The sequence below is a fragment of the Oncorhynchus nerka genome, linkage group LG13, assembly GCF_034236695.1.
Source record: "Oncorhynchus nerka isolate Pitt River linkage group LG13, Oner_Uvic_2.0, whole genome shotgun sequence".
Classification (NCBI taxonomy): Eukaryota; Metazoa; Chordata; class Actinopteri; order Salmoniformes; family Salmonidae; genus Oncorhynchus; species Oncorhynchus nerka.
Window position 1 is genome coordinate 102,825,101 of NC_088408.1, and position 27,957 is coordinate 102,853,057.

A 27,957-nucleotide genomic window follows, 5' to 3' on the forward strand; every position below is an offset into this window, starting at 1 on the left:
CTTCCAAAAGCCAGTTTGTAACAAAAAAATAAACAAAATAGTCCTCTCAAACTGCCGGGTATTGGGCTTCCTCTCACTACCATATTTGGTAGTGAGTGGAAACGCCAAGTGGATGCTTCATATTTAAACATCCGGTAAAATATCTGTCTCATTGTTCTATCTGTGATAGATTCTCCCTCTCTATATCTATGGTACTTCCGCAAACTCGAATACAATTCAAAACTTCCGGTTTAGTCAAACGACGAAGTCTATTTTGATATTTTGTCTAGCTAGCGACATAGTTTATGAAATAAGTTTAATAGTAATTTATTAACACCTCAATCAAAATGGGGAAGCGTCAACATCAGAAGGATAAAATGTAAGTTCTGAACATAATATTTTCAAGTATGTAACGTCAAAAAGCTTGATAAAGTAGCCAGCCAAATAACGTTACTACACTAACAGAGAGCAAATAAACAGATTAGCCGCTAGCTATCTATCTGCTTTAGCAGAGAGGAAGATACGAAGCGAGACATGTGCCCTTTTTGTATGGACGTCTATGCCAGTGTTGAATTAGTTAATGTTTAGGCTGTTATAAATGTACAGATGTAGGTGGACGCACGTGGTATTCCGGCAACTGAGAAAAAAAAACGATGTATTTGTGCCTGTTGATCACAAACGCACGTCTCCCCTCTCAAGCCCGGTTTCCATTGACACTTTGAAGTCAACCCGGTTTGGGTGGGCTGGGGGCCCTTGGTGGGCTGCCTCCAGAATCATGTCACGTTGTTAGGTAGCCAATATGCGACTACAGCTGGCTTCGCTAACTAACTTGGTAAGAATTATGTTCACCCTCTCGCCGTGTTGTATCCAACGTTTTCCCTATAGTCGTTCCAGACAGACTCAGACCCTTGTATTTAGCTTGCTAAACGGTTATCATCGTCGCTAGCGCAATTCCTACCATGCCAAAGTATTGGCTGTTAATATATACGGTTTGATATGACGTAGCTTTCAATACGACCTGGCCAGTTAAAATTCCAGTTGGCTTGTTTCAACTCTGATTTGCTATCTAACGTTAGGTCTCTAACATTCGAGGGCAACCTGTTCTCATAAAAGTTGAATGTAGTTTCCGGTGGTAATTCGTGTCATGTCTTACTACTGTAGCACTGTTTGTCCATATGCTAGCTAACAGCAACCAGTCCAGACGAGCTAGCTAGCTAAACACGGTGCCGTCAGCTAGCTGGTGGTTGCATAGTAACGGCGTCACCAGACCGATTTGTTTTTTAAAATTTAATAATAATAACAAATCAATACATAAAGCATATGAGGGAACACAAGCATACATAAATTACAAACAATGGACAATCGAGCTAGGGGCGGGGCTGGGGGGTACAATATCACATTACAATTACACAAGGACCTTAAGGGACATGCATATACTTACAATTCTAACAGCTTTTTTGTTAGAGCATTTAACCGTCTTTTTTAAAATACAGTTCAATTTATTTTTGTAGGGTACGAAAATGTGGTTTTCTGGTTGTAAATTTACATTTGTGTATATGAAATTTGGCCAAAAGAATAATGAAATTAAATTACATAAAAATGATTACGCTTATTTCTATTGTATGTAAAGAATCCAAACAGTACATCTCTCCACAATAGTGTAAAATATTCATAAATGTGTTCAATTATAAACCTACTGATGTCTTGCCACAGTTTTCTTACATGCATACAATGCCAAAAAAGATGCACAACTGTTTCTGGGTGGTCATTACAAAAGGAGCAATTTGAGTTGATGTTTTCCTTAAACTTCTTCATATAGTGGTTGGCAGGATAATATTTATGAATCATTTTAAAGGAAACTTCCTTAATTTTGTTAACAAGTAGGTATCTGTGTGGCAACATCCAAACTTTTTTCCAACAGATATTATCAATAAATCCATTCCAATAAGGCATGACATAAGGTATAGATACAACATCCTGCTGAAACAAGGATCGTATCGCTCTGTTGTTGAATGGACCAAAAGAGAAACAAATCTTTCCTACTGATGAGTCAACAGGGTCAATAGAAGGTAGGCTCTGAGGGTCAGGTCTTAAATCTTTCCTACTGATGAGTCAACAGGGTCAATAGAAGGTAGGCTCTGAGGGTCAGGTCTTAAATCTTTCCTACTGATGAGTCAACAGGGTCAATAGAAGATAGGCTCTGAGGGTCAGGTCTTTCCTACTGATGAGTCAACAGGGTCAATAGAAGGTCGGCTCTGAGGGTCAGGTCTTTCCTACTGATGAGTCAACAGGGTCAATAGAAGGTAGACTCTGAGGGTCAGGTCTTTCCTACTGATGAGTCAACAGGGTCAATAGAAGATAGGCTCTGAGGGTCAGGTCTTGACATGTTCCTGAATAATAGAGCAACACCTGAGGGAATGGCATCTAAAACAATTGTAAAATCTTTAGGTGTTACAGGGACCTTGTAAAGTGATAATAATTCTTTATAACTGAGTAAAAGACCCTCTGCATTTACCAGTTGGCTCACCAATAGGATATTATTTCTGAACCAATATTCTAAAAACAGAGAGGTATTTTTATACAATATATCCCGACTATTACATATATAATATCTGTGTGGAGAAAAATTGTGTTTATAAATGAAGGACCATGACAAGAAAACCTGCCGATGAAAAGCAGAACGTTTCACTGGAACTTTGTCAATATTATAATTGCAAGACCCACTTCTATCTGGAATTTTATTCCTCATCATGTCTTCTCTACTTTTGGTGGCCTTAACTTCATGTTGTCACCAGACCGAATTCTGGTCGAGCTGGCACCAGTTGTGACGTTGGCCCCGGATTTCCGGGTTTCTGCTCCATTCGAACCCTAATTCGAATTTGGCCCTAATTTTAAGTGCTAATTAAAATAAGGATTAATTGGCTAGAATGGTTCCCACCCGATGTCGCCTGCCTTCAATCGTTGAGGACATGTCAATATAATAATTGGTGCAAGCAATATAATAATTGGTGCTAGCTAGTAACTACCTAGCTTTTGCTAAACTTAACTTTAGCTAACTATTTATTATTTGCCCAAATTTTATTCAATTTAAATCCGGTTGACAGACCGTCATCAACTTTTAGGTAGGGTTTAATTTGTGATAGGGAGAACTTCGTCAGCGTTTTGTAACTTTAGCCTGTGTGTATGCTAGCCATGCTGGATCATTGACTTAATGTTGTTTTCTGAACATGTTGCCATCTAACCAAGTTTTCCAATTGAGTTTGATGAGTTTGAGTTTTTATCCTGCTTCTAAAGTTCAAGGACTGTGTCACAGTTGGTTTCTTTTCGTTTTGTCTCCAGGTACATCACATGTGCTGAGTACACCCATTTCTATGGAGGGAAAAAATCAGGTAGGATTCTTTGCTGTTGTCCCTTAAGAGGCGGAGTAGAACCCAGTTGTTCACTACTAAACATACTGAATCATGTTGATGATTAGGAACAGTTCTTAACTAACAATGTTGATGCATTCTTTTTTTTTTTAAATATATATCTTTAAGAAATTCCAAAGTCAAATTTTCGACGTCTTCCATTTGACCATTGCAGGTAAGACATCATTTCACCAGCCCTGAGCTAAAGTACAGTTTGTAAGAGGCAAAAAGACCTTAGTGACCTTAGTGTTGAATGTAAGGTCTTTGCAGTGATGCTACATTTTAATTGTGTGTACTCAATAATCTTACCCCTGTCCCATTTCAGCTTGTCTCTGCAGCCGTTTGAATATCCCATGTGCACTCCCGAGGGAATCGTCTTTGACCTGCTGTGAGTAGAGATCTATATGTAGTTCTATGATATACCCTGGCTGGTTTAGTCTGGAAGGTTGTTTACTGATGGAAAAGGGAAGCTGAAATCTGTAATAGTACTGTCATTTTGAAGCCTGGTCTATAACCAACGTATGTACGCATGACAGAACTACAAGTAGCTACGCATAAATGGCATTGCGTAGCAAAACCCACGCAGGCGTGAACAGCCCCTCGATTTATCTCGAAGCAGGATCACCATTTTGCTAAGCATTCTTGCTTTGTATACGTAGAGTAAGTATAAACCAGCCTGTAGTGTTGACCAACCCCTTCTGTGTCCTGTGCTTTTAGGAGCATCGTTCCTTGGATAAAGAAGTTTGGCACCAATCCCATCTCTGGAGAGGTAAGTAGTCAACCAACCACAACAGGATTGTTCCTGGCAGGTCTAAGAAATAGATTATTTTAAGCATGACAGTACCTCTCCCAGCCACTGGAGGGAGTCAACCTCCACAGCATGTTGAGACGGTCGTCTGAGTCAGAGATCTGTATATAATGACAAGATGCTCATGACTCCGTCCCAACGATCGGAGTCGTTATCCCAAAGGCGGGAAGGCGACAAGCTTCGGTCCAAAATAAGCCCATAGTAACGCATTGGACTTATTTTGGACAGATTTAGGTTATAGAGTGAAACCTCTGGCTTGGCCTCTTCCTCTCTGGCTGAGTGCATGGCTTCCCATGTGGACTTTACAGGGAAGCCCACCTAGCACACCAGCTACCATTCTTTCCTCAATTAAAGTAACTGAGTTTCTACTTGGTGGATAAAACGCATGTCCAGGTCAAGCCATGACAGGTTTATAATAATAATAATGACATGTGCACCAACTGATAGATGAGACGTGCTCGTATCAATCAGGGTGCACATGTGTCAGTGTGTGGGTGAGAGAGCAACACTTAATGTGTGTCCGTCCAGCTGGATCCTGCTGTCAGGGTTGATTAGTCTGGCTGCAGAGAGATGTTTCTAGACCAGGGAGGTAAATAACCCTGGTCCCGGAGTGCTGAAGGTACAAAACATGTTTGGTTGAAACCCGACCTGGAAAACAGGCGTATTGAATTAAGACCATCATTGAACTGATCAATTAGCTCAGTTGGTCAGGTGTGGTGCCAAGTTGGAACCAAATCCTACTGTACCTGTGGTTGTCTATCCCTGTTCTAGATACTTCTGGACTAGTCCTGCTGAGGCTGTGGTTGTCTATCCCTGTTCTAGATACTTCTGGACTAGTCCTGCTGAGGCTGTGGTTGTTTATCCCTGTTCTAGATACGTCTGGACTAGTCCTGCTGTGGTTGTTTATCCCTGTTCTAGATACGTCTGGACTAGTCCTGCTGAGGCTGTGGTTGTTTATCCCTGTTCTAGATACATCTGGACTAGTCCTGCTGAGGCTGTGGTTGTTTATCCCTGTTCTAGATACATCTGGACTAGTCCTGCTGAGGCTGTGGTTGTTATCCCTGTTCTAGATACATCTGAACTAGTCCTGCTGTGGTTGTCTATCCCTGTTCTAGATACGTCTGGACTAGTCCTGCTGAGGCTGTGGTTGTCTATCCCTGTTCTAGATACGTCTGGACTAGTCCTGCTGTGGTTGTTATCCCTGTTCTAGATACGTCTGGACTAGTCCTGCTGTGGTTGTCTATCCCTGTTCTAGATACATCTGGACTAGTCCTGCTGAGGCTGTGGTTGTTTATCCCTGTTCTAGATACGTCTGGACTAGTCCTGCTGTGGTTGTCTATCCCTGTTCTAGATACGTCTGGACTAGTCCTGCTGTGGTTGTCTATCCCTGTTCTAGATACATCTGGACTAGTCCTGCTGTGGTTGTTTATCCCTGTTCTAGATACGTCTGGACTAGTCCTGCTGAGGCTGTGGTTGTTTATCCCTGTTCTAGATACATCTGGACTAGTCCTGCTGAGGCTGTGGTTGTTTATCCCTGTTCTAGATACGTCTGGACTAGTCCTGCTGAGGCTGTGGTTGTTTATCCCTGTTCTAGATACGTCTGGACTAGTCCTGCTGAGGCTGTGGTTGTTTATCCCTGTTCTAGATACGTCTGGACTAGTCCTGCTGAGGCTGTGGTTGTTTATCCCTGTTCTAGATACGTCTGGACTAGTCCTGCTGAGGCTGTGGTTGTTTATCCCTGTTCTAGATACGTCTGGACTAGTCCTGCTGAGGCTGTGGTTGTTTATCCCTGTTCTAGATACGTCTGGACTAGTCCTGCTGAGGCTGTGGTTGTTTATCCCTGTTCTAGATACGTCTGGACTAGTCCTGCTGAGGCTGTGGTTGTTTATCCCTGTTCTAGATACGTCTGGACTAGTCCTGCTGAGGCTGTGGTTGTTTATCCCTGTTCTAGATACATCTGGACTAGTCCTGCTGAGGTTGTTTATCCCTGTTCTAGATACGTCTGGACTAGTCCTGCTGTGGTTGTCTATCCCTGTTCTAGATACGTCTGGACTAGTCCTGCTGAGGTTCTTGCTCTCTCTCCACTTGTGAAGGAATGACTCAGGTGTCGTTCCACCTCAAAGCACAAGAAAAAGGATTTCAGCTTCCACCATCTGAGCCTGTTCTGAAATCGTTTCTGTAGTTAGTAACAGATGATTATAATTTCCGAAGCATTAGTTTGTAAACATCTTAATGTGATCTCTGCTAAATTAAGGTTTTGCACCCAAATTGCCATTTAAAAAATAATTATAGTATTTGGATAGTATTCAATATTATATCCAGCATCCAATTTGGACCAAACTTCTTCCTTCTAATGGGTAAGTTGTATCAAATGATACCCCACCTCTTTCAGGAATACCTAGGATAGGATAAAGTAATCCTTCTCACCCCCCTTAAAAGATTTAGATGCACTATTGTAAAGTGGCTGTTCCACTGGATGTCTTAAGGTGAACGCACCAATTTGTAAGTCGCTCTGGATAAGAGCGTCTGCTAAATGACTTAAATGTAAATGTAAAATGGACCCCCCCACACACACACCAATCCCACCCCAACAACAGTTAAATAAAAATTTAAAAAACGACCAGTATACAGTATCAGTTCTTTGTTTGACAAGTAGTATGGAGCTGCGTCTTGGCGTATTGGTTCTTCATACTATCTAATGTATTCTCGTGAAGATAGACAGTGCATTCGGAATGTATTCAGACCCCATGACTTTTCACACATTTTGTTAGCCATATAATAAAATGTATTAAATAGTTGTTTTCCTCATTAATCTACACGCACTACCCCATAATGACATCACAACACCCCATAATGACATCACAATACCCCATAATGACATCACAACACCCCATAATGACATCACAATACCCCATAATGACAAGGCAAAACAGATTTTTAGAAATGTTTACAAATTTATAATAAAAGATGAATGGAAATATCACATTTTCGACTTCAACTGTATGTACGTTTACATACACCTTAGCCAAATACATTTAAACAACATTTTTTACAATTCCTGAAATGTAATCCTAGTAAAAAAGGGTTGCCTTCCACAATCTTCCCACAACAAGTTAGATGAATTTTGTCCCATTCCTCCTGACAGAGCTGGTCTAACTGAGTCAGGTTTGTAGGCCTTCCTTTCTTGCACACGCTTTTTCAGTTTTGCCCACACATTTCCTATAGGATTGAAGTCAGGGCTTTGTGATGGCCACTCCAATACCTTGACTTTGTTGTCCCTTAGCCACAACTTTGGAAGTTTCTTTGGGGTCATTGTCCATTTGGAAGACCCATTTGCGACCAAGCTTTAACTTCCTGACTGATGTCTTGAGATGTTGCTTCAATATATCCACAACTTTCCTTCCTCATACCATCTATTTTGTGAAGTGCACCAGTCCCTCCTGAAGCAAAGCTCCCCCACAACATGATGCTGCCACCCCCGTACTTCACGGTTTGGATGGTGTTCTTCGGCTTGCAAGGCTCCACCTTTTTCCTCCAAACATAATTATGGCCAAACAGTTCTATTTTTGTTTCATCAGACCATGGCTGTTTTGGAGCAGTGGCTTCTTCCTTGCTGAGCTGCCTTTCAGGTTATGTCGATATAGGACTCGTTTTACTGTGGATACTTTTGTACCTGTTTCCTCCAGCATCTTCACAAGGTCCTTTGCTGTTGTTTCTGGGATTGATTTGCACTTTTTGCACTAAAGCACATTCATCTCTAGGAGACAGAATGCGTCTCCTTCCTGAGCGGTATGACGGCTGTGTGGTCCCATGGTTTTTATACTTGCGTACTATTGTTTGTACAGATGAACGTGGTTCCTTCAGGCATTTGGAAATTGCCCCCAAGGATGAACCAGACTTGTGGTTGTCTCCAAATTATTTTATGAGGTCTTGGCTGATTTCTGTTGATTTTCCCATAATGTCAAGCAAAGAGGCACTGAGTTTGAAGGTAGGCCTTGAAGTACATCCACAGGTACACCTCCAATTGACTCAAATGATGTCAATTAGCCTATCAGAAACTTCTAAAGCCATGACATAATTTTCTGGAATTTTCCAAGCTGTTTAAAGGCACAGTCAACTTAGTGTATGTAAACTTCTGACCCACTGGAATTGTGATACAGTGAATTATAAGTGAAATAATCTGTCTATAAACAATTGTTGGAAAAATTACTTGTGTCAAGCACAAAGTAGATGTCCTAACCGACTTGCCAAAACTATAGTTTGTTAACAAGAAATTTGTTGAGTGGTTGAAAAATGAGTTTTAATGACTCGAACATAAGTGTACGTAAACTAGTTTTAATGACTCGAACACAAGTGTACGTAAACTAGTTTTAATGACTCCAACACAAGTGTACGTAAACTAGTTTTAATGACTCCAACACAAGTGTACGTAAACTAGTTTTAATGACTCCAACACAAGTGTACGTAAACTAGTTTTAATGACTCCAACACAAGTGTACGTAAACTAGTTTTAATGACTCCAACACAAGTGTACGTAAACTAGTTTTAATGACTCCAACGCAAGTGTACGTAAACTAGTTTTAATGACTCCAACGCAAGTGTACGTAAACTAGTTTTAATGACTCCAACGCAAGTGTACGTAAACTAGTTTTAATGACTCCAACGCAAGTGTACGTAAACTAGTTTTAATGACTCAACTGTAGATATTGACTTAAACTCAGTTTTAATGAAGCAACGCAAGTGACGTAAACTAGTTTTAATGACTCCAACGCACATCTGTACGTAAACCAGTTTTAATGACTCCAACGCAAGTGTACGTAAACTAGTTTTAATGACTCTAACGCATATGATGTACGGGTTAAACTAGTTTTAATGACTCGAAACTTGCAAGTGTACGTAAACTAGTTTTAATGAAACCAACGCAAGTAAATGAAACTAGTTTTAATGACTCCAACGCAAGTGTACGTAAACTAGTTTTAATGACTCCAACGCAAGTGTACGTAAACTAGTTTTAATGACTCCAACGCAAGTGTACGTAAACTAGTTTTAATGACTCCAACGCAAGTGTACGTAAACTAGTTTTAATGACTCCAACGCAAGTGTACGTAAACTAGTTTTAATGACTCCAACGCAAGTGTACGTAAACTAGTTTTAAATGTTTTAATGACTCCAACACAAGTGTACGTAAACTAGTTTTAATGACTCCAACACAAGTGTACGTAAACTAGTTTTAATGACTCCAACACAAGTGTACGTAAACTAGTTTTAATGACTCCAACACAAGTGTACGTAAACTAGTTTTAATGACTCCAACACAAGTGTACGTAAACTTCAGACTTCAACTGTAGATATTCAGACCCTTGACTCAGTACTTTGTTGAAGCAACTTTGGCAGTGATTACAGCCTCAAGTCTTCTTGGGTTTGACGCTACAAGGCGTGGCACATCTGTATTTGGGAAGTTCCTCCCATTCTTCTCGGCTGATACTCTCAAGCTGTCCGGTTGAATGGGGAGTGTCGCTGCACAGCTATTCTCAGGTCTCCACATATGATCGCTCGGGTTCAAGACCGGGCTCTGGCTGGGCCACACACGGACATTCAGAAACTTGTCCCGAAGCCACTCCTGCGTCTATCAAATATATATATATATTTTTTTAAACCACTCAGAGTAAATGAGTCATTTTAGTCGCCAGCATTATTTACCATAAAGTACCCGTATTTTGACCATTAGAGGTCGCTGTCCCTGGTACAGCTCCACACTGTCCATTTTGCTCTGGTCTCTTGTGTGTTTTAAAATGTATTAGAACATTGCCTCTTCAACTCAGGGTAGAAAACCAATTGGCTGCTTTATAAATAATTCATCATCAATTTGAGCCAGTACATTTATTAGATGTTCTTTACCATCCGGCCATCAGATTTGCCATCAACTCTCCTTATAGCTTACAATTGGCTCATTCATCCCCCTCTCCCCTGTAACTATTCCCCTGGTCGTTGCTGCAAATGAGAACGTGTTCTCAGTCAACTTACCTGGTAAAATAACGGATAAATAAAATAGGACACATCACTGCACTCTATACTCTCTGTGAACTCGTCATCTCTGTATACCCGTCGCAAGACCCACTGGTTGATGCTTATTTATAAAACCCTCTTAGGCCTCACTCCCCCCTGAGATACCTACTGCAGCCCTCATCCTCCACATACAACACCCATTCTGCCAGTCACATTCTGTTAAAGGTCCCCAAAGCAAACACATCCCTGGGTCGCTCCACTTTTCAGTTCACTGCAGCTAGGGACTGGAACGAGCTGCAACAAATACTCAAACTGGACGTTTTTTTTCTCTTCATTCAAAGGCACATTCTCATTCCTTCTCTTCTCCCTCAGAAATTGGAAGCGAAGTCCCTCATCAAGCTGAACTTCGCCAAGAACAACGATGGTAGGTTTTTCAGTGATATTCAAAGCGTTCCGAACGACTTTCGTTCCCAACTTTAGTCTCAAGTCTAACTGACTGCAGGACCGTCATCGTAGGACAGACTGCTAACTGACCACAGGAGCGTCATCGTAGGACAGACTGCTAACTGACCACCTGAGCGTCATCGTAGGACAGACTGCTAACTGACCACCTGAGCGTCATCGTAGGACAGACTGCTAACTGACCACCTGAGCGTCATCGTAGGACAGACTGCTAACTGACCACCTGAGCGTCATCGTAGGACAGACTGCTAACTGACCACCTGAGCGTCATCGTAGGACAGACTGCTAACTGACCACCTGAGCGTCATCGTAGGACAGACTGCTAACTGACCACAGGAGCGTCATCGTAGGACAGACTGCTAACTGACCACCTGAGCGTCATCGTAGGACAAGACTGCTAACTGACCACCTGAGCGTCATTGTAGGACAAGACTGCTAACTGACCACCTGAGCGTCATCGTAGGACAAGACTGCTAACTGACCACCTGAGCGTCATCGTAGGACAGACTGCTAACTGACCACGGGGCCGTCATCGTAGGACAGACTGCTAACTGACCACGGGGCCGTCATCGTAGGACAGACTGCTAACTGACCACGGGGCCGTCATCGTAGGACAGACTGCTAACTGACCACGGGGCCGTCATCGTAGGACAGACTGCTAACTGACCACGGGGCCGTCATCGTAGGACAAGACTGCTAACTGACCACCTGAGCGTCATCGTAGGACAGACTGCTAACTGACCACAGGAGCGTCATCGTAGGACAGACTGCTAACTGACCACAGGAGCGTCATCGTAGGACAGACTGCTAACTGACCACAGGAGCGTCATCGTAGGACAGACTGCTAACTGACCACAAGACCATCATCGTAGGACAGACTGCTAACTGACCACGGGGCCGTCATGGTAACTACCCTGCTTTTTCATTTGGCCAGGTAAATACCACTGTCCCGTCCTGTACACAGTCTTCACAAACAACTCCCATATCGTCACCAACAAGCTCACTGGCAATGTGTTCTCTCACGAGGTAAGATATTCTGGGGGTTTTACACACACACACGAGGGCGGCAGGTAGCCTAGTGGTTAGTGTTGGACTAGTAACCAGCAGGTAGCCTAGTGGTTAGTGTTGGACTAGTAACCAGCAGGTAGCCTAGTGGTTAGTGTTGGACTAGTAACCAGCAGGTAGCCTAGTGGTTAGTGTTGGACTAGTAACCAGCAGGTAGCCTAGTGGTTAGTGTTGGACTAGTAACCAGCAGGTAGCCTAGTGGTTAGTGTTGGACTAGTAACCAGCAGGTAGCCTAGTGGTTAGTGTTGGACTAGTAACCAGCAGGTAGCCTAGTGGTTAGAGTGTTGGACTAGTAACCAGCAGGTAGCCTAGTGGTTAGTGTTGGACTAGTAACCAGCAGGTAGCCTAGTGGTTAGAGTGTTGGACTAATAACCAGCAGGTAGCTTAGTGGTTAGAGTGTTGGACTAATAACCAGCAGGTAGCTTAGTGGTTAGAGTGTTGGACTAGTAACCAGCAGGTAGCCTAGTGGTTAGAGGGTTGGACTAGTAACCAGCAGGTAGCCTAGTGGTTAGAGTGTTGGACTAATAACCAGCAGGTAGCTTAGTGGTTAGAGTGTTGGACTAATAACCAGCAGGTAGCTTAGTGGTTAGAGTGTTGGACTAGTAACCAGCAGGTAGCCTAGTGGTTAGAGGGTTGGACTAGTAACCAGCAGGTAGCCTAGTGGTTAGTGGTGGACTAATAACCAGCAGGTAGCCTAGTGGTTAGAGTGTTGGACTAGTAACCAGCAGGTAGCCTAGTGGTTAGAGTGTTGGACTAGTAACCAGCAGGTAGCCTAGTGGTTAGTGGTGGACTAGTAACCAGCAGGTAGCCTAGTGGTTAGATGGTTGGACTAGTAACCAGCAGGTAGCCTAGTGGTTAGTGGTGGACTAATAACCAGCAGGTAGCCTAGTGGTTAGAGTGTTGGACTAGTAACCAGCAGGTAGCCTAGTGGATAGAGCGTTGGACTAGTAACCAGCAGGTAGCCTAGTGGTTATAGACAGGTAGCCTAGTGGTTAGAACGTTGGACTAATAACCAGCAGGTAGTCTAGTGGTTAGAGTGTTGGACTAGTAACCAGCAGGTAGTCTAGTGGTTAGAGTGTTGGACTAGTAACCAGCAGGTAGTCTAGTGGTTAGAGTGTTGGACTAGTAACCAGCAGGTAGCCTAGTGGTTAGTGGTGGACTAATAACCAGCAGGTAGCCTAGTGGTTATAGACAGGTAGCCTAGTGGTTAGAACGTTGGACTAATAACCAGCAGGTAGCCTAGTGGTTAGAACGTTGGACTAATAACCAGCAGGTAGCCTAGTGGTTAGAACGTTGGACTAATAACCAGCAGGTAGTCTAGTGGTTAGAGGCAGGTAGCCTAGTGGTTAGAGCGTTGGACTAGTAACCAGCAGGTAGCCTAGTGGTTAGAGTGTTGGACTAATAACCAGCAGGTAGCTTAGTGGTTAGAGGGTTGGACTAGTAACCAGCAGGTAGCCTAGTGGTTAGTGGTGGACTAGTAACCAGCAGGTAGCCTAGTGGATAGAGTGTTGGACTAGTAACCAGCAGGTAGCCTAGTGGTTAGAGGCAGGTAGTCTAGTGGTTAGAGTGTTGGACTAATAACCAGCAGGTAGTCTAGTGGTTAGAGTGTTGGACTAATAACCAGCAGGTAGCTTAGTGGTTAGAGGGTTGGACTAGTAACCAGCAGGTAGCCTAGTGGTTAGTGGTGGACTAGTAACCAGCAGGTAGCCTAGTGGATAGAGTGTTGGACTAGTAACCAGCAGGTAGCCTAGTGGTTAGAGTGTTGGACTAGTAACCAGCAGGTAGCCTAGTGGTTAGAGTGTTGGACTAGTAACCAGCAGGTAGCCTAGTGGTTAGAGTGTTGGACTAGTAACCAGCAGGTAGCCTAGTGGTTAGACAGGTAGCCTAGTGGTTAGAATCTGTCATTCTGTCCCTGAACAAGGCAGTTAACCCACTGTTCCTAGGCCGTCATTGAAAATAAGAATTTGTTCTTAACTGACTTGCCTGGTTAAATAAAGGTTAAATTAACACCCACCTGATGATGATGATGATTCCACACGTTGTTTCTAAGAAGTGTCTTTACCTCAGGCTGTGGAACAGCTCAACATCAAGACGAAGAGTTACAGAGACCTGCTCTCTGATGAACCTTTCACCAGACAGGACATCATCACCCTGCAGGTATTCAATATGGATGTTTACTGATCTACATCGTGTCTGTTCTGAGCCTGAAGCCTGCTATAAGCATCATGGGAAATGTAGTATTCAGGTTGTAAATGTAGTCCTGAGTCCTTAACTTTTTCTGGTGTTTGTTTCTACACGACAGGATCCAACCAACCTGGATAAGTTCAATGTCTCGGACTTCTTCCACGTCAAGAACAACCTCAAAGTACTGGACCCTGGTGGGTCTGAGTTCCAAACGGTCAACTCTTCCCTATCTATTGTACCATACGGTTCTGGTCTAAAGTAGTGCACTATGTAGAGGGTAGGGGGCCATAGGGCTCTGGTCTAAAGTAGTGCACTATGTAGGGGGCAATAGGGCTCTGGTCTAAAGTAGTGCACTATATAGAGGGTAGGGGGCCATAGGGCTCTGGTCTACAGTAGTGCACTATATAGAGGGTAGGGGGCCATAGGGCTCTGGTCTACAGTAGTGCACTATATAGAGGGTAGGGGGCCATAGGGCTCTGTTCTAAAGTAGTGCACTATATAGAGGGTAGGGGGCCATAGGGCTCTGGTCTACAGTAGTGCACTATATAGAGGGTAGGGGGACATAGGGCTCTGGTCTACAGTAGTGCACTATATAGAGGGTAGGGGCCATAGGGCTCTGGTCTACAGTAGTGCACTATATAGAGGGTAGGGGGCCATAGGGCTCTGGTCTACAGTAGTGCACTATATAGAGGGTAGGGGGCCATAGGGCTCTGGTCTACAGTAGTGCACTATATAGAGGGTAGGGGGCCATAGGGCTCTGGTCTACAGTAGTGCACTATATAGAGGGTAGGGGGCCATAGGGCTCTGGTCTAAAGTAGTGCACTATATAGAGGGTAGGGGGCCATAGGGTTCTGGTCTAAAGTAGTGCACTATATAGGGGGCCATAGGGCTCTGGTCTACAGTAGTGCACTATGTAGGGGGCCATAGGGTTCTGGTCTAAAGTAGTGCACTATGTAGGGGGCCATAGGGCTCTGGTCTAAAGTAGTGCACTATATAGAGGGTAGGGGGCCATAGGGTTCTGGTCTAAAGTAGTGCACTATATAGGGGGCCATAGGGCTCTGGTCTACAGTAGTGCACTATGTAGGGGGCCATAGGGTTCTGGTCTAAAGTAGTGCACTATGTAGGGGGCCATGGGGCTCTGGTCTAAAGTAGTGCACTATGTAGGGGTCCATAGGGTTCTGGTCTAAAGTAGTGCACTATGTAGGGGGCCATAGGGCTCTGGTCTAAAGTAGTGCACTATATAGAGGGTAGGGCACCATACGGTTCTGGTCTAAAGTAGTGCACTATGTAGGGGGCCATAGGCCTCTGGTCTAAAGGAGTGCACTATATAGGGGGCCATAGGGTTCTGGTCTAAAGTAGTGCACTATGTAGGGGGCCATAGGGCTCTGGTCTAAAGTAGTGCACTATGTAGGGGGCCATAGGGCTCTGGTCTAAAGTAGTGCACTATGTAGGGGGCCATAGGGCTCTGGTCTAAAGTAGTGCACTATGTAGGGGGCCATAGGGCTCTGGTCTAAAGTAGTGCACTATGTAGGGGGCAATAGGGCTCTGGTCTAAAGTAGTGCACTATGTAGGGGGCCATAGGGTTCTGGTCTAAAGTAGTGCACTATATAGAGGGTAGGGGGCCATAGGGCTCTGGTCTAAAGTAGTGCACTATGTAGGGGGCAATAGGGCTCTGGTCTAAAGTAGTGCACTATGTAGGGGGCCATAGGGTTCTGGTCTAAAGTAGTGCACTATATAGGGGTAAAGGGGCCATAGGGCTCTGGTCAAAGTAGTGCACTATATAGGGGGGGCCATAGGGCTCTGGTCTAAAGTAGTGCACTATAGAGGGTAGGGGGCCATAGGACTCTGGTCTAAAGTAGTGCACTATATAGAGGGTAGGGGGCCATAGGGCTCTGGTCTAAAGTAGTGCACTATATAGAGGGTAGGGGGCCATAGGGCTCTGGTCTAAAGTAGTGCACTATGTAGGGGGCAATAGGGCTCTGGTCTAAAGTAGTGCACTATGTAGGGGGCCATAGTGCTCTGGTCTAAAGTAGTGCACTATATAGAGGGTAGGGGGCCATAGGGCTCTGGTCTAAAGTAGTGCACTATGTAGGGGGCCATAGGGCTCTGGTCTAAAGTAGTGCACTATATAGAGGGTAGGGGGCCATAGGGCTCTGGTCTAAAGTAGTGCACTATGTAGGGGGCAATAGGGCTCTGGTCTAAAGTAGTGCACTATGTAGGGGGCCATAGGGCTCTGGTCTAAAGTAGTGCACTATATAGAGGGTAGGGGGCCATACGGTTCTGGTCTAAAGTAGTGCACTATGTAGGGGGCCATAGGGCTCTGGTCTACAGTAGTGCACTATGTAGGGGGCCATAGGGTTCTGGTCTAAAGTAGTGCACTATGTAGGGGGCCATGGGGCTCTGGTCTAAAGTAGTGCACTATGTAGGGCACCATACGGTTCTGGTCTAAAGTAGTGCACTATGTAGGGGGCCATAGGGTTCTGGTCTAAAGTAGTGCACTATGTAGGGGGCCATAGGGTTCTGGTCTAAAGTAGTGCACTATGTAGGGGGCCATAGGGCTCTGGTCTAAAGTAGTGCACTATGTAGGGCACCATACGGTTCTGGTCTAAAGTAGTGCACTATAGGGTTCTGGTCTAAAGTAGTGCACTATGTAGGGGGCCATAGGGCTCTGGTCTAAAGTAATGCACTATGTAGGGCGCCATATGGTTCTGGTCTAAAGTAGTGCACTATGTAGGGTACCATACGGTTCTGGTCTAAAGTAGTGCACTATGTAGGGGGCCATAGGGTTCTGGTCTAAAGTAGTGCACTATGTAGGGCACCATACGGTTCTGGTCTAAAGTAGTGCACTCTGTAGGGCACCATACGGTTCTGGTCTAAAGTAGTGCACTATGTAGGGCACCATACGATTCTGGTCTAAAGTAGTGCACTATGTAGGAGGCCATGGGGTTCTGGTCTAAAGTAGTGCACTATGTAGGGGGCCATAGGGCTCTGGTCTACAGTAGTGCACTATGTAGGGGGCCATAGGGCTCTGGTCTAAAGTAGTGCACTATATAGAGGGTAGGGCACCATACGGTTCTGGTCTAAAGTAGTGCACTATGTAGGGGGCCATAGGGCTCTGGTCTAAAGTAGTGCACTATGTAGGGGGCCATAGGGCTCTGGTCTAAAGTAGTGCACTATGTAGGGGGCCATAGGGCTCTGGTCTACAGTAGTGCACGATGTAGGGGGCCATAGGGCTCTGGTCTAAAGTAGTGCACTATGTAAGGGGTAGGGGGCCATAGGGCTCTGGTCTACAGTAGTGCACTATATAGAGGGTAGGGGGCCATAGGGCTCTGGTCTAAAGTAGTGCACTATGTAGGGGGCCATAGGGCTCTGGTCTAAAGTAGTGCACTATATAGAGGGTAGGGGGCCATAGGGCTCTGGTCTAAAGTAGGGGGCCATAGGGCTCTGTTCTAAAGTAGTGCACTATATAGAGGGTAGGGGGCCATAGGGCTCTGGTCTACAGTAGTGCACTATATAGAGGGTAGGGGGCCATAGGGCTCTGGTCTAAAGTAGTGCACTATATAGAGGGTAGGGGGCCATAGGGCTCTGGTCTAAAGTAGGGGGCCATAGGGCTCTGTTCTAAAGTAGTGCACTATATAGAGGGTAGGGGGCCATAGGGCTCTGGTCTAAAGTAGTGCACTATATAGGGGATAGGGGGCCACATGGCTCTGGTCTAAAGTAGGGGGCCATAGGGCTCTGGTCTAAAGTAGTGCACTATGTAGGGGGCCATAGGGCTCTGGTCTAAAGTAGTGCACTATATAGGGGGTAGGGGGCCATAGGGCTCTGGTCTACAGTAGTGCATATAAGGAGCCATAGGGCTCTGGTCTACAGTAGTGCACTATGTAGGGGGCCATAGGGCTCTGGTCTACAGTAGTGCACTATGTAGGGGGCCATAGGGCTCTGGTCTAAAGTAGTGCACTATGTAGGGGGCCATAGGGTTCTGGTCTAAAGTAGTGCACTATGTAGGGGGCCATAGTGCTCTGGTCCAAAGTAGGGCACTATATAGAGGGTAAGGGTCCATAGGGCTCTGGTCTAAAGTAGTGCACTATGTAGGGGGCCATAGGGCTCTGGTCTAAAGTAGTGCACTATGTAGGGGGCCATAGGGCTCTGGTCTAAAGTAGTGCACTATGTAGGGGGTAGGGGATGTTTGATGGAAGGACCTCTCTGGATGTTCCTGTTTGAGATGGCGTTGAGGAGGAAGTTGTTTTTCTAAACTCCAATGTTTTTGCTGTGTGTAGATGAGGAGAAGGCTAAGCTGGACCCTGGTTACCACCTGAACAGTACGAACATGGAGACCAGAGAGACCCTGGCTGAGCTCTATAAGGATTATAAAGGAGACGCTCTACTGGCCTCCACCATGAAGGAACCACAGGCCAAGAAGACCGACAAACTTAACGCGGTGATGACACAGACCCCTGTCTGTCTCTGTGTCTGTCTCTGTGTCCTGTCTGTCCTGTCTCTGTCTGTCGGTGTTTAACCCTCTCTATCCTGTCTGTTGGTGTTTAACCCTCTCTAGTGTCTGTCTGTCTCTGTCCCTCTGTCTGTCTCTTTCTGTCTGTCTCTGTCTGTCATTAATAAGGTATCAATGATAGTAGTAGTGGAAACAGACTGTGCTCCGAGGGCAGCCAGACTGTGCTCTGTGACTACCGGTCTCTATAGCCAGACTGTCCTCTGAGTCAGTACCTAGTGACTAGTCAGTACCTAGTGACTAGTCAGTACCTAGTGACTAGTCTGTACCTAGTCAGTACCTAGTGACTAGTCTGTACCTAGTCAGTGTTTTCCTCATTGGTGGCTGGGCTGAAAGATGTTGGTGTGAGGGGAGTCACCATGGTAACGTCAGTCTGTCTGGGTGTTGTTAACGGTCTAAGAGGTCACTGCTCAGCCCAGGCGACGTTCCCACATTCCCACTGTTCTGACGTTTCCTACTTCTGGGAAACAGGAATGTTTGGTAGTGGGAGCAGTGCACTACTGTTGGCCATAAGCTGTAGGGATGTAGAGCTGTAGGGATGTAGAGCTGTAGGGCTGTAGGGATGTAGAGCTGTAGGGCTGTAGGGCTGTAGAGCTGTAGGGATGTAGGGATGTAGGGCTGTAGAGCTGTAGGGCTGTAGAGCTGTAGAGCTGTAGGGATGTAGAGCTGTAGGGATGTAGAGCTGTAGAGCTGTAGGGATGTAGAGCTGTAGGGCTGCAGAGCTGTAGGGATGTAGAGCTGTAGGGATGTAGGGATGTAGAGCTGTAGGGATGTAGAGCTGTAGGGATGTAGAGCCTAGCTGTTCAGTGTCGAAGGCAAGGTGTTATTGACAGGACCAATGACTCACCTCCCTCCCTCCCTCGGGTTTACAGGCAGAGTATCTAGGGGCTAAGGGTTTAGTGTGTAGGGTACTAACTGTTTTCTCTCCCTCCCCTAGGCTCATTACTCTACTGGCAGAGTGTCTGCTTCCTTCACCTCCACAGCCATGACCCCTGCTACCGAACACACTGCGGGTTAGTAGTCTGGTAACACACTGCGGGTTAGTAGTCTGGTAACACACTGGGTTAGTAGTCTCTGGTAACACACTGGGTTAGTAGTCTCTGGTAACAACACACTGGGTTAGTAGTCTCTGGTAACAACACACTGGGTTAGTAGTCTCTGGTAACAACACACTGGGTTAGTAGTCTCTGGTAACAACACACTGGGTTAGTAGTCTCTGGTAACAACACACTGGGTTAGTAGTCTCTGGTAACAACACACTGGGTTAGTAGTCTCTGGTAACAACACACTGGGTTAGTAGTCTCTGGTAACAACACACTGGGTTAGTAGTCTCTGGTAACAACACACTGGGTTAGTAGTCTCTGGTAACAACACACTGGGTTAGTAGTCTCTGGTAACAACACACTGGGTTAGTAGTCTCTGGTAACACACTGCGGGTTAGTAGTCTCTGGTAACACACTGCGGGTTAGTAGTCTCTGGTAACACACTGCGGGTTAGTAGTCTCTGGTAACAACACACTGGGTTAGTAGTCTCTGGTAACACACTGCGGGTTAGTAGTCTCTGGTAACACACTCCCCCTGGGTTAGTAGTCTCTGGTAACACACACTGGGTTAGTAGTCTCTGGTAACACACACTGGGTTAGTAGTCTCTGGTAACACACACTGGGTTAGTAGTCTCTGGTAACACACTGCGGGTTAGTAGTCTCTGGTAACAACACACTGGGTTAGTAGTCTCTGGTAACACACTGCGGGTTAGTAGTCTCTGGTAACAACACACTGGGTTAGTAGTCTCTGGTAACAACACACTGGGTTAGTAGTCTCTGGTAACACACTGCTGGGGGTCTCTGGTAGTAGTCTCTGGTAACAACACACTGGGTTAGTAGTCTCTGGTAACACACTGCGGGTTAGTAGTCTCTGGTAACAACACACCGGTTAGTAGTCTCTGCGGGTTAACAACACACTGGGTTAGTAGTCTCTGGTAACACACACGGGTTAGTAGTCTCTGGTAACAACACACTGGGTTAGTAGTCTCTGGTAACACACTGGGTTAGTAGTCTCTGGTAACAACACACTGGGTTAGTAGTCTCTGGTAACACACACTGGGTTAGTAGTCTCTGGTAACACACTGGGTTAGTAGTCTCTAACAACACACTGGGTAGTACTGGAAACACACTGGGTTAGTAGTCTCTGGTAACAACACACTGGGTTAGTAGTCTCTGGTAACACACTGCGGGTTAGTAGTCTCTGCGGGTTAGTAGTCTCAACACACTGGGTTAGTAGTCTCTGGTAACACACACTGGGTTAGTAGTCTCTGGTAACACACACTGGGTTAGTAGTCTCTGGTAACACACTGGGTCAGTAGTCTCTGGTTAGTAGTCTCAACACACTGGGTTAGTAGTCTCTGGTAACACACTGCGGGTTAGTAGTCTCTGGTAACACACTGGGTTAGTAGTCTCTGGTAACAACACACTGGGTTAGTAGTCTCTGTAACACACTGCGGGTTAGTAGTCTCTGGTAACACACTGCGGGTTAGTAGTCTCTGGTAACACACTGGTAGTAGTCTCTGGTAACACACTGGGTCAGTAGTCTCTGGTAACACACTGCGGGTTAGTAGTCTCTGGTAACAAACACTGCGGGTCAGTAGTCTCTGGTAACACACTGGGTCAGTAGTCTCTGGTAACACACACTGGGTCAGTAGTCTCTGGTAACACACACTGGGTTAGTAGTCTCTGGTAACAACACACTGCGGGTTAGTAGTCTCTGGTAACACACTGCGGGTTAGTAGTCTCTGGTAACACACTGCGGGTTAGTAGTCTCTGGTAACACACTGCGGGTTAGTAGTCTCTGGTAACACACTCGGGTTAGTAGTCTCTGGTAACACACTGCGGGTTAGTAGTCTCTGGTAACACACTGCGGGTTAGTAGTCTCTGGTAACACACTGTAGGGTTAGTAGTCTCTGGTAACACACTGGGTTAGTAGTCTCTGGTAACACACTGCGGGTTAGTAGTCTCTGGTAACACACTGCGGGTTAGTAGTCTCTGGCAACACACTGCGGGTTAGTAGTCTCTGGTAACACACTGCGGGTTAGTAGTCTCTAACACACTGCGGGTTAGTAGTCTCTGGTAACACACTGCGGGTTAGTAGTCTCTGGTAACACACTGCGGGTTAGTAGTCTCTGGTAACACACTGCGGGTTAAGTCTCTGGTAACACTGCGGGTTAGTAGTCTCTGGTAACACACTAGCGGGTTAGTAGTCTCTGGTAACACACTGCGGGTTAGTAGTCTCTGGTAACACACTGCGGGTTAGTAGTCTCTGGTAACACAGGGTTAGTAGTCTCTGGTAACAACAACACACTGCGGGTTAGTAGTCTCTGGTAACACACTGGGTTAGTAGTCTCTGGTAACACACTGCGGGTTAGTAGTCTCTGGTAACACACTGCGGGTTAGTAGTCTCTGGTAACACACTGCGGGTTAGTAGTCTCTGGTAACACACTGCGGGTTAGTAGTCTCTGGTAACACACTGCGGGTTAGTAGTCTCTGGTAACACACTGCGGGTTAGTAGTCTCTGGTAACACACTGCGGGTTAGTAGTCTCTGGTAACACACTGCGGGTTAGTAGTCTCTGGTAACACACTGCGGGTTAGTAGTCTCTGGTAACAACAACACACTGCGGGTTAGTAGTCTCTGGTAACAACAACACACTGGGTTAGTAGTCTCTGGTAACAACACCACACTGGGTTAGTAGTCTCTGGTAACAACACCACACTGGGTTAGTAGTCTCTGGTAACAACACCACACTGGGTTAGTAGTCTCTGGTAACAACACCACACTGGGTTAGTAGTCTCTGGTAACAACACCACACTGGGTTAGTAGTCTCTGGTAACAACACCACACTGGGTTAGTAGTCTCTGGTAACAACACCACACTGGGTTAGTAGTCTCTGGTAACAACACCACACTGGGTTAGTAGTCTCTGGTAACAACACCACACTGGGTTAGTAGTCTCTGGTAACAACACCACACTGGGTTAGTAGTCTCTGGTAACAACACACACTGGGTTAGTAGTCTCTGGTAACAACACCACACTGGGTTAGTAGTCTCTGGTAACAACACCACACTGGGTTAGTAGTCTCTGGTAACAACACCACACTGGGTTAGTAGTCTCTGGTAACAACACCACACTGGGTTAGTAGTCTCTGGTAACAACACCACACTGGGTTAGTAGTCTCTGGTAACAACACCACACTGGGTTAGTAGTCTCTGGTAACAACACCACACTGGGTTAGTAGTCTCTGGTAACAACACCACACTGGGTTAGTAGTCTCTGGTAACAACACCACACTGGGTTAGTAGTCTCTGGTAACAACACCACACTGGGTTAGTAGTCTCTGGTAACAACACCACACTGGGTTAGTAGTCTCTGGTAACAACACCACACTGGGTTAGTAGTCTCTGGTAACAACACCACACTGGGTTAGTAGTCTCTGGTAACAACACCACACTGGGTTAGTAGTCTCTGGTAACAACACCACACTGGGTTAGTAGTCTCTGGTAACAACACCACACTGGGTTAGTAGTCTCTGGTAACAACACCACACTGGGTTAGTAGTCTCTGGTAACAACACCACACTGGGTTAGTAGTCTCTGGTAACAACACCACACTGGGTTAGTAGTCTCTGGTAACAACAACACACTGGGTTAGTAGTCTCTGGTAACAACACCACACTGGGTTAGTAGTCTCTGGTAACAACAACACACTGGGTTAGTAGTCTCTGGTAACACACTGAGGGTTAGTAGTCTCTGGTAACACACTGAGGGTTAGTAGTCTCTGGTAACACACTGAGGGTTAGTAGTCTCTGGTAACACACTGGGTTAGTAGTCTCTGGTAACACACTGGGTTAGTAGTCTCTGGTAACACACTGGGTTAGTAGTCTCTGGTAACAACACCACACTGGGTTAGTAGTCTCTGGTAACACACTGGGTTAGTAGTCTCTGGTAACAACACCACACTGGGTTAGTAGTCTCTGGTAACAACACCACACTGGGTTAGTAGTCTCTGGTAACACACTGGGTTAGTAGTCTCTGGTAACACACTGGGTTAGTAGTCTCTGGTAACAACACCACACTGGGTTAGTAGTCTCTGGTAACACACTGGGTTAGTAGTCTCTGGTAACACACTGGGTTAGTAGTCTCTGGTAACACACTGGGTTAGTAGTCTCTGGTAACACACTGGGTTAGTAGTCTCTGGTAACACACTGGGTTAGTAGTCTCTGGTAACACACTGGGTTAGTAGTCTCTGGTAACACACTGGGTTAGTAGTCTCTGGTAACACACTGGGTTAGTAGTCTCTGGTAACACACTGGGTTAGTAGTCTCTGGTAACAACACCACACTGGGTTAGTAGTCTCTGGTAACACACTGGGTTAGTAGTCTCTGGTAACAACACCACACTGGGTTAGTAGTCTCTGGTAACACACCACACTGGGTTAGTAGTCTCTGGTAACACACTGGGTTAGTAGTGTCTGGTAACAACACACTGGGTTAGTAGTCTCTGGTAACAACACACTGGGTTAGTAGTCTCTGGTAACAACACCACACTGGGTTAGTAGTCTGGTAACACACTGGGTTAGTAGTCTCTGGTAACAACACCACACTGGGTTAGTAGTCTCTGGTAACAACACCACACTGGGTTAGTAGTCTCTGGTAACACACTGGGTTAGTAGTCTCTGGTAACAACACACTGGGTTAGTAGTCTCTGGTAACAACAACACACTGGGTTAGTAGTCTCTGGTAACAACACCACACTGGGTTAGTAGTCTCTGGTAACAACAACACACTGGGTTAGTAGTCTCTGGTAACACACACACGGGTTAGTAGTCTCTGGTAACACACTGCGGGTTAGTAGTCTCTGGTAACACACTGCGGGTTAGTAGTCTCTGGTAACAACAACACACTGCGGGTTAGTAGTCTCTGGTAACACACTGCGGGTTAGTAGTCTCTGGTAACACACTGCGGGTTAGTAGTCTCTGGTAACACACTGCGGGTTAGTAGTCTCTGGTAACACACTGCGGGTTAGTAGTCTCTGGTAACACACTGCGGGTTAGTAGTCTCTGGTAACACACTGGGTTAAGTCTCTGGTAACACACTGCGGGTTAGTAGTCTCTGGTAACACACTGCGGGTTAGTAGTCTCTGGTAACACACTGGGGGTTAGTAGTCTCTGGTAACAACAACACACTGCGGGTTAGTAGTCTCTGGTAACAACACCACACTGCGGGTTAGTAGTCTCTGGTAACACACTGCGGGTTAGTAGTCTCTGGTAACACACTGCGGGTTAGTAGTCTCTGGTAACACACAAGTCTCTGGTAACACACACTGGGTTAGTAGTCTCTGGTAACACACTGCGGGTTAGTAGTCTCTGGTAACACACTGCGGGTTAGTAGTCTCTGGTAACACACTGCGGGTTAGTAGTCTCTGGTAACACACTGCGGGTTAGTAGTCTCACACTGCGGGTTAGTAGTCTCTGGTAACACACTGCGGGTTAGTAGTCTCTGGTAACACACTGCGGGTTAGTACACACTGCGGGTTAGTAGTCTCTGGTAACACACACACTGGGTTAGTAGTCTCTGGTAACACACACACTGGGTTAGTAGTCTCTGGTAACAACACACACTGGGTTAGTAGTCTCTGGTAACAACAACACACTGGGTTAGTAGTCTCTGGTAACAACAACACACTGGGTTAGTAGTCTCTGGTAACAACACCACACTGGGTTAGTAGTCTCTGGTAACAACAACACACTGCGGGTTAGTAGTCTCTGGTAACAACACACACTGGGTTAGTAGTCTCTGGTAACAACACACACTGGGTTAGTAGTCTCTGGTAACAACACCACACTGGGTTAGTAGTCTCTGGTAACAACACACACTGGGTTAGTAGTCTCTGGTAACAACACCACACTGGGTTAGTAGTCTCTGGTAACAACACACACTGGGTTAGTAGTCTCTGGTAACAACACACACTGGGTTAGTAGTCTCTGGTAACAACACACACTGGGTTAGTAGTCTCTGGTAACAACAACACACTGCGGGTTAGTAGTCTCTGGTAACAACACCACACTGGGTTAGTAGTCTCTGGTAACAACACCACACTGGGTTAGTAGTCTCTGGTAACAACACCACACTGGGTTAGTAGTCTCTGGTAACAACACCACACTGGGTTAGTAGTCTCTGGTAACAACACACACTGGGTTAGTAGTCTCTGGTAACAACACACACTGGGTTAGTAGTCTCTGGTAACAACACACACTGGGTTAGTAGTCTCTGGTAACAACACCACACTGGGTTAGTAGTCTCTGGTAACAACACCACACTGGGTTAGTAGTCTCTGGTAACAACACACACTGGGTTAGTAGTCTCTGGTAACAACACCACACTGGGTTAGTAGTCTCTGGTAACAACACCACACTGGGTTAGTAGTCTCTGGTAACAACACACACTGGGTTAGTAGTCTCTGGTAACAACACACTGGGTTAGTAGTCTCTGGTAACAACACCACACTGGGTTAGTAGTCTCTGGTAACAACACACACTGGGTTAGTAGTCTCTGGTAACAACAACACACTGGGTTAGTAGTCTCTGGTAACAACTGGGTTAGTACACACACTGGGTTAGTAGTCTCTGGTAACAACAACACACTGGGTTAGTAGTCTCTGGTAACAACAACACACTGGGTTAGTAGTCTCTGGTAACAAACACACTGGGTTAGTAGTCTCTGGTAACACACACTGGGTTAGTAGTCTCTGGTAACACACTGGGTTAGTAGTCTCTGGTAACAACACACTGGGTTAGTAGTCTCTGGTAACAAACACACTGGGTTAGTAGTCTCTGGTAACACACTGGGTTAGTAGTCTCTGGTAACACACACTGGGTTAGTAGTCTCTGGTAACACACTGGGTTAGTAGTCTCTGGTAACACACTGGGTTAGTAGTCTCTGGTAACACACTGGGTTAGTAGTCTCTGGTAACACACTGGGTTAGTAGTCTCTGGTAACTGGTAACACACTGGGTTAGTAGTCTCTGGTAACACACTGGGTTAGTAGTCTCTGGTAACACACTGGGTTAGTAGTCTCTGATAACACACTGGGTTAGTAGTCTCTGGTAACAACACCACACTGGGTTAGTAGTCTCTGGTAACACACTGGGTTAGTAGTCTCTGGTAACAACACCACACTGGGTTAGTAGTCTCTGGTAACAACCACACTGGGTTAGTAGTCTCTGGTAACAAACACACTGGGTTAGTAGTCTCTGGTAACACACACTGGGTTAGTAGTCTCTGGTAACAACACACACTGGGTTAGTAGTCTCTGGTAACACACTGGGTTAGTAGTCTCTGGTAACAACACACTGGGTTAGTAGTCTCTGGTACCACACTGGGTTAGTAACACACTGGGTTAGTAGTCTCTGGTAACACACTGGGTTAGTAGTCTCTGGTAACACACTGGGTTAGTAGTCTCTGGTAACACACTGGGTTAGTAGTCTCTGGTAACACACTGGGTTAGTACAACACACTGGGTTAGTAGTCTCTGGTAACAACTGGGTTAGTAGTCTCTGGTAACACACTGGGTTAGTAGTCTCTGGTAACAACAAGTCTCTGGTAACACACTGGGTTAGTAGTCTCTGGTAACACACTGGGTTAGTAGTCTCTGGTAACACACTGGGTTAGTAGTCTCTGGTAACACACTGGGTTAGTAGTCTCTGGTAACACACTGGGTTAGTAGTCTCTGGTAACAACACAACTGGGTTAACACACTGGGTTAGTAGTCTCTGGTAACAACACACACTGGGTTAGTAGTCTCTGGTAACACACTGGGTTAGTAGTCTCTGGTAACAACAACACACTGGGTTAGTAGTCTCTGGTAACAACAACACACTCTGGTAACACACACTGGGTTAGTAGTCTCTGGTAACAACACACTGGGTTAGTAGTCTCTGGTAACAACACCACACTGGGTTAGTAGTCTCTGGTAACAACACCACACTGGGTTAGTAGTCTCTGGTAACAACACCACACTGGGTTAGTAGTCTCTGGTAACAACACCACACTGGGTTAGTAGTCTCTGGTAACAACAGTCTCTGGTAACACACTGGGTTAGTAGTCTCTGGTAACACACTGGGTTAGTAGTCTCTGGTAACACACTGGGTTAGTAGTCTCTGGTAACAAGTAGTCTCTGGTAACACACTGGGTTAGTAGTCTCTGGTAACACACTGGGTTAGTAGTCTCTGGTAACACTGGGTTAGTACACTGGTAACACACTGGGTTAGTAGTCTCTGGTAACACACTGGGTTAGTAGTCTCTGGTAACACACTGGGTTAGTAGTCTCTGGTAACACACTGGGTTAGTAGTCTCTGGTAACACACTGGGTTAGTAGTCTCTGGTAACACACTGGGTTAGTAGTCTCTGGTAACACACTGGGTTAGTAGTCTCTGGTAACACACTGGGTTAGTAGTCTCTGGTAACACACTGGGTTAGTAGTCTCTGGTAACAAC

General features: G+C 45.7%; 1 protein-coding gene across 1 annotated transcript in view; it reads left to right on the plus strand.

Moving 5' to 3' along the window:
- The first annotated feature begins 222 nt into the window (after positions 1-222).
- Positions 223-27,957, plus strand: part of ppil2 (peptidylprolyl isomerase (cyclophilin)-like 2) — a 48,017-nt gene continuing 20,282 nt past the window's right edge. The window contains exons 1-11 of the mRNA XM_065026926.1: positions 223-358; positions 3,319-3,368; positions 3,516-3,561; positions 3,712-3,774; positions 4,104-4,155; positions 10,573-10,624; positions 11,597-11,688; positions 13,795-13,884; positions 14,030-14,105; positions 18,189-18,349; positions 19,356-19,431. Coding sequence (XP_064882998.1) covers positions 327-358; positions 3,319-3,368; positions 3,516-3,561; positions 3,712-3,774; positions 4,104-4,155; positions 10,573-10,624; positions 11,597-11,688; positions 13,795-13,884; positions 14,030-14,105; positions 18,189-18,349; positions 19,356-19,431 — 790 coding nt within the window. The 5' untranslated portion in view covers positions 223-326. The remainder of the gene's footprint in view (positions 359-3,318; positions 3,369-3,515; positions 3,562-3,711; positions 3,775-4,103; positions 4,156-10,572; positions 10,625-11,596; positions 11,689-13,794; positions 13,885-14,029; positions 14,106-18,188; positions 18,350-19,355; positions 19,432-27,957) is intronic.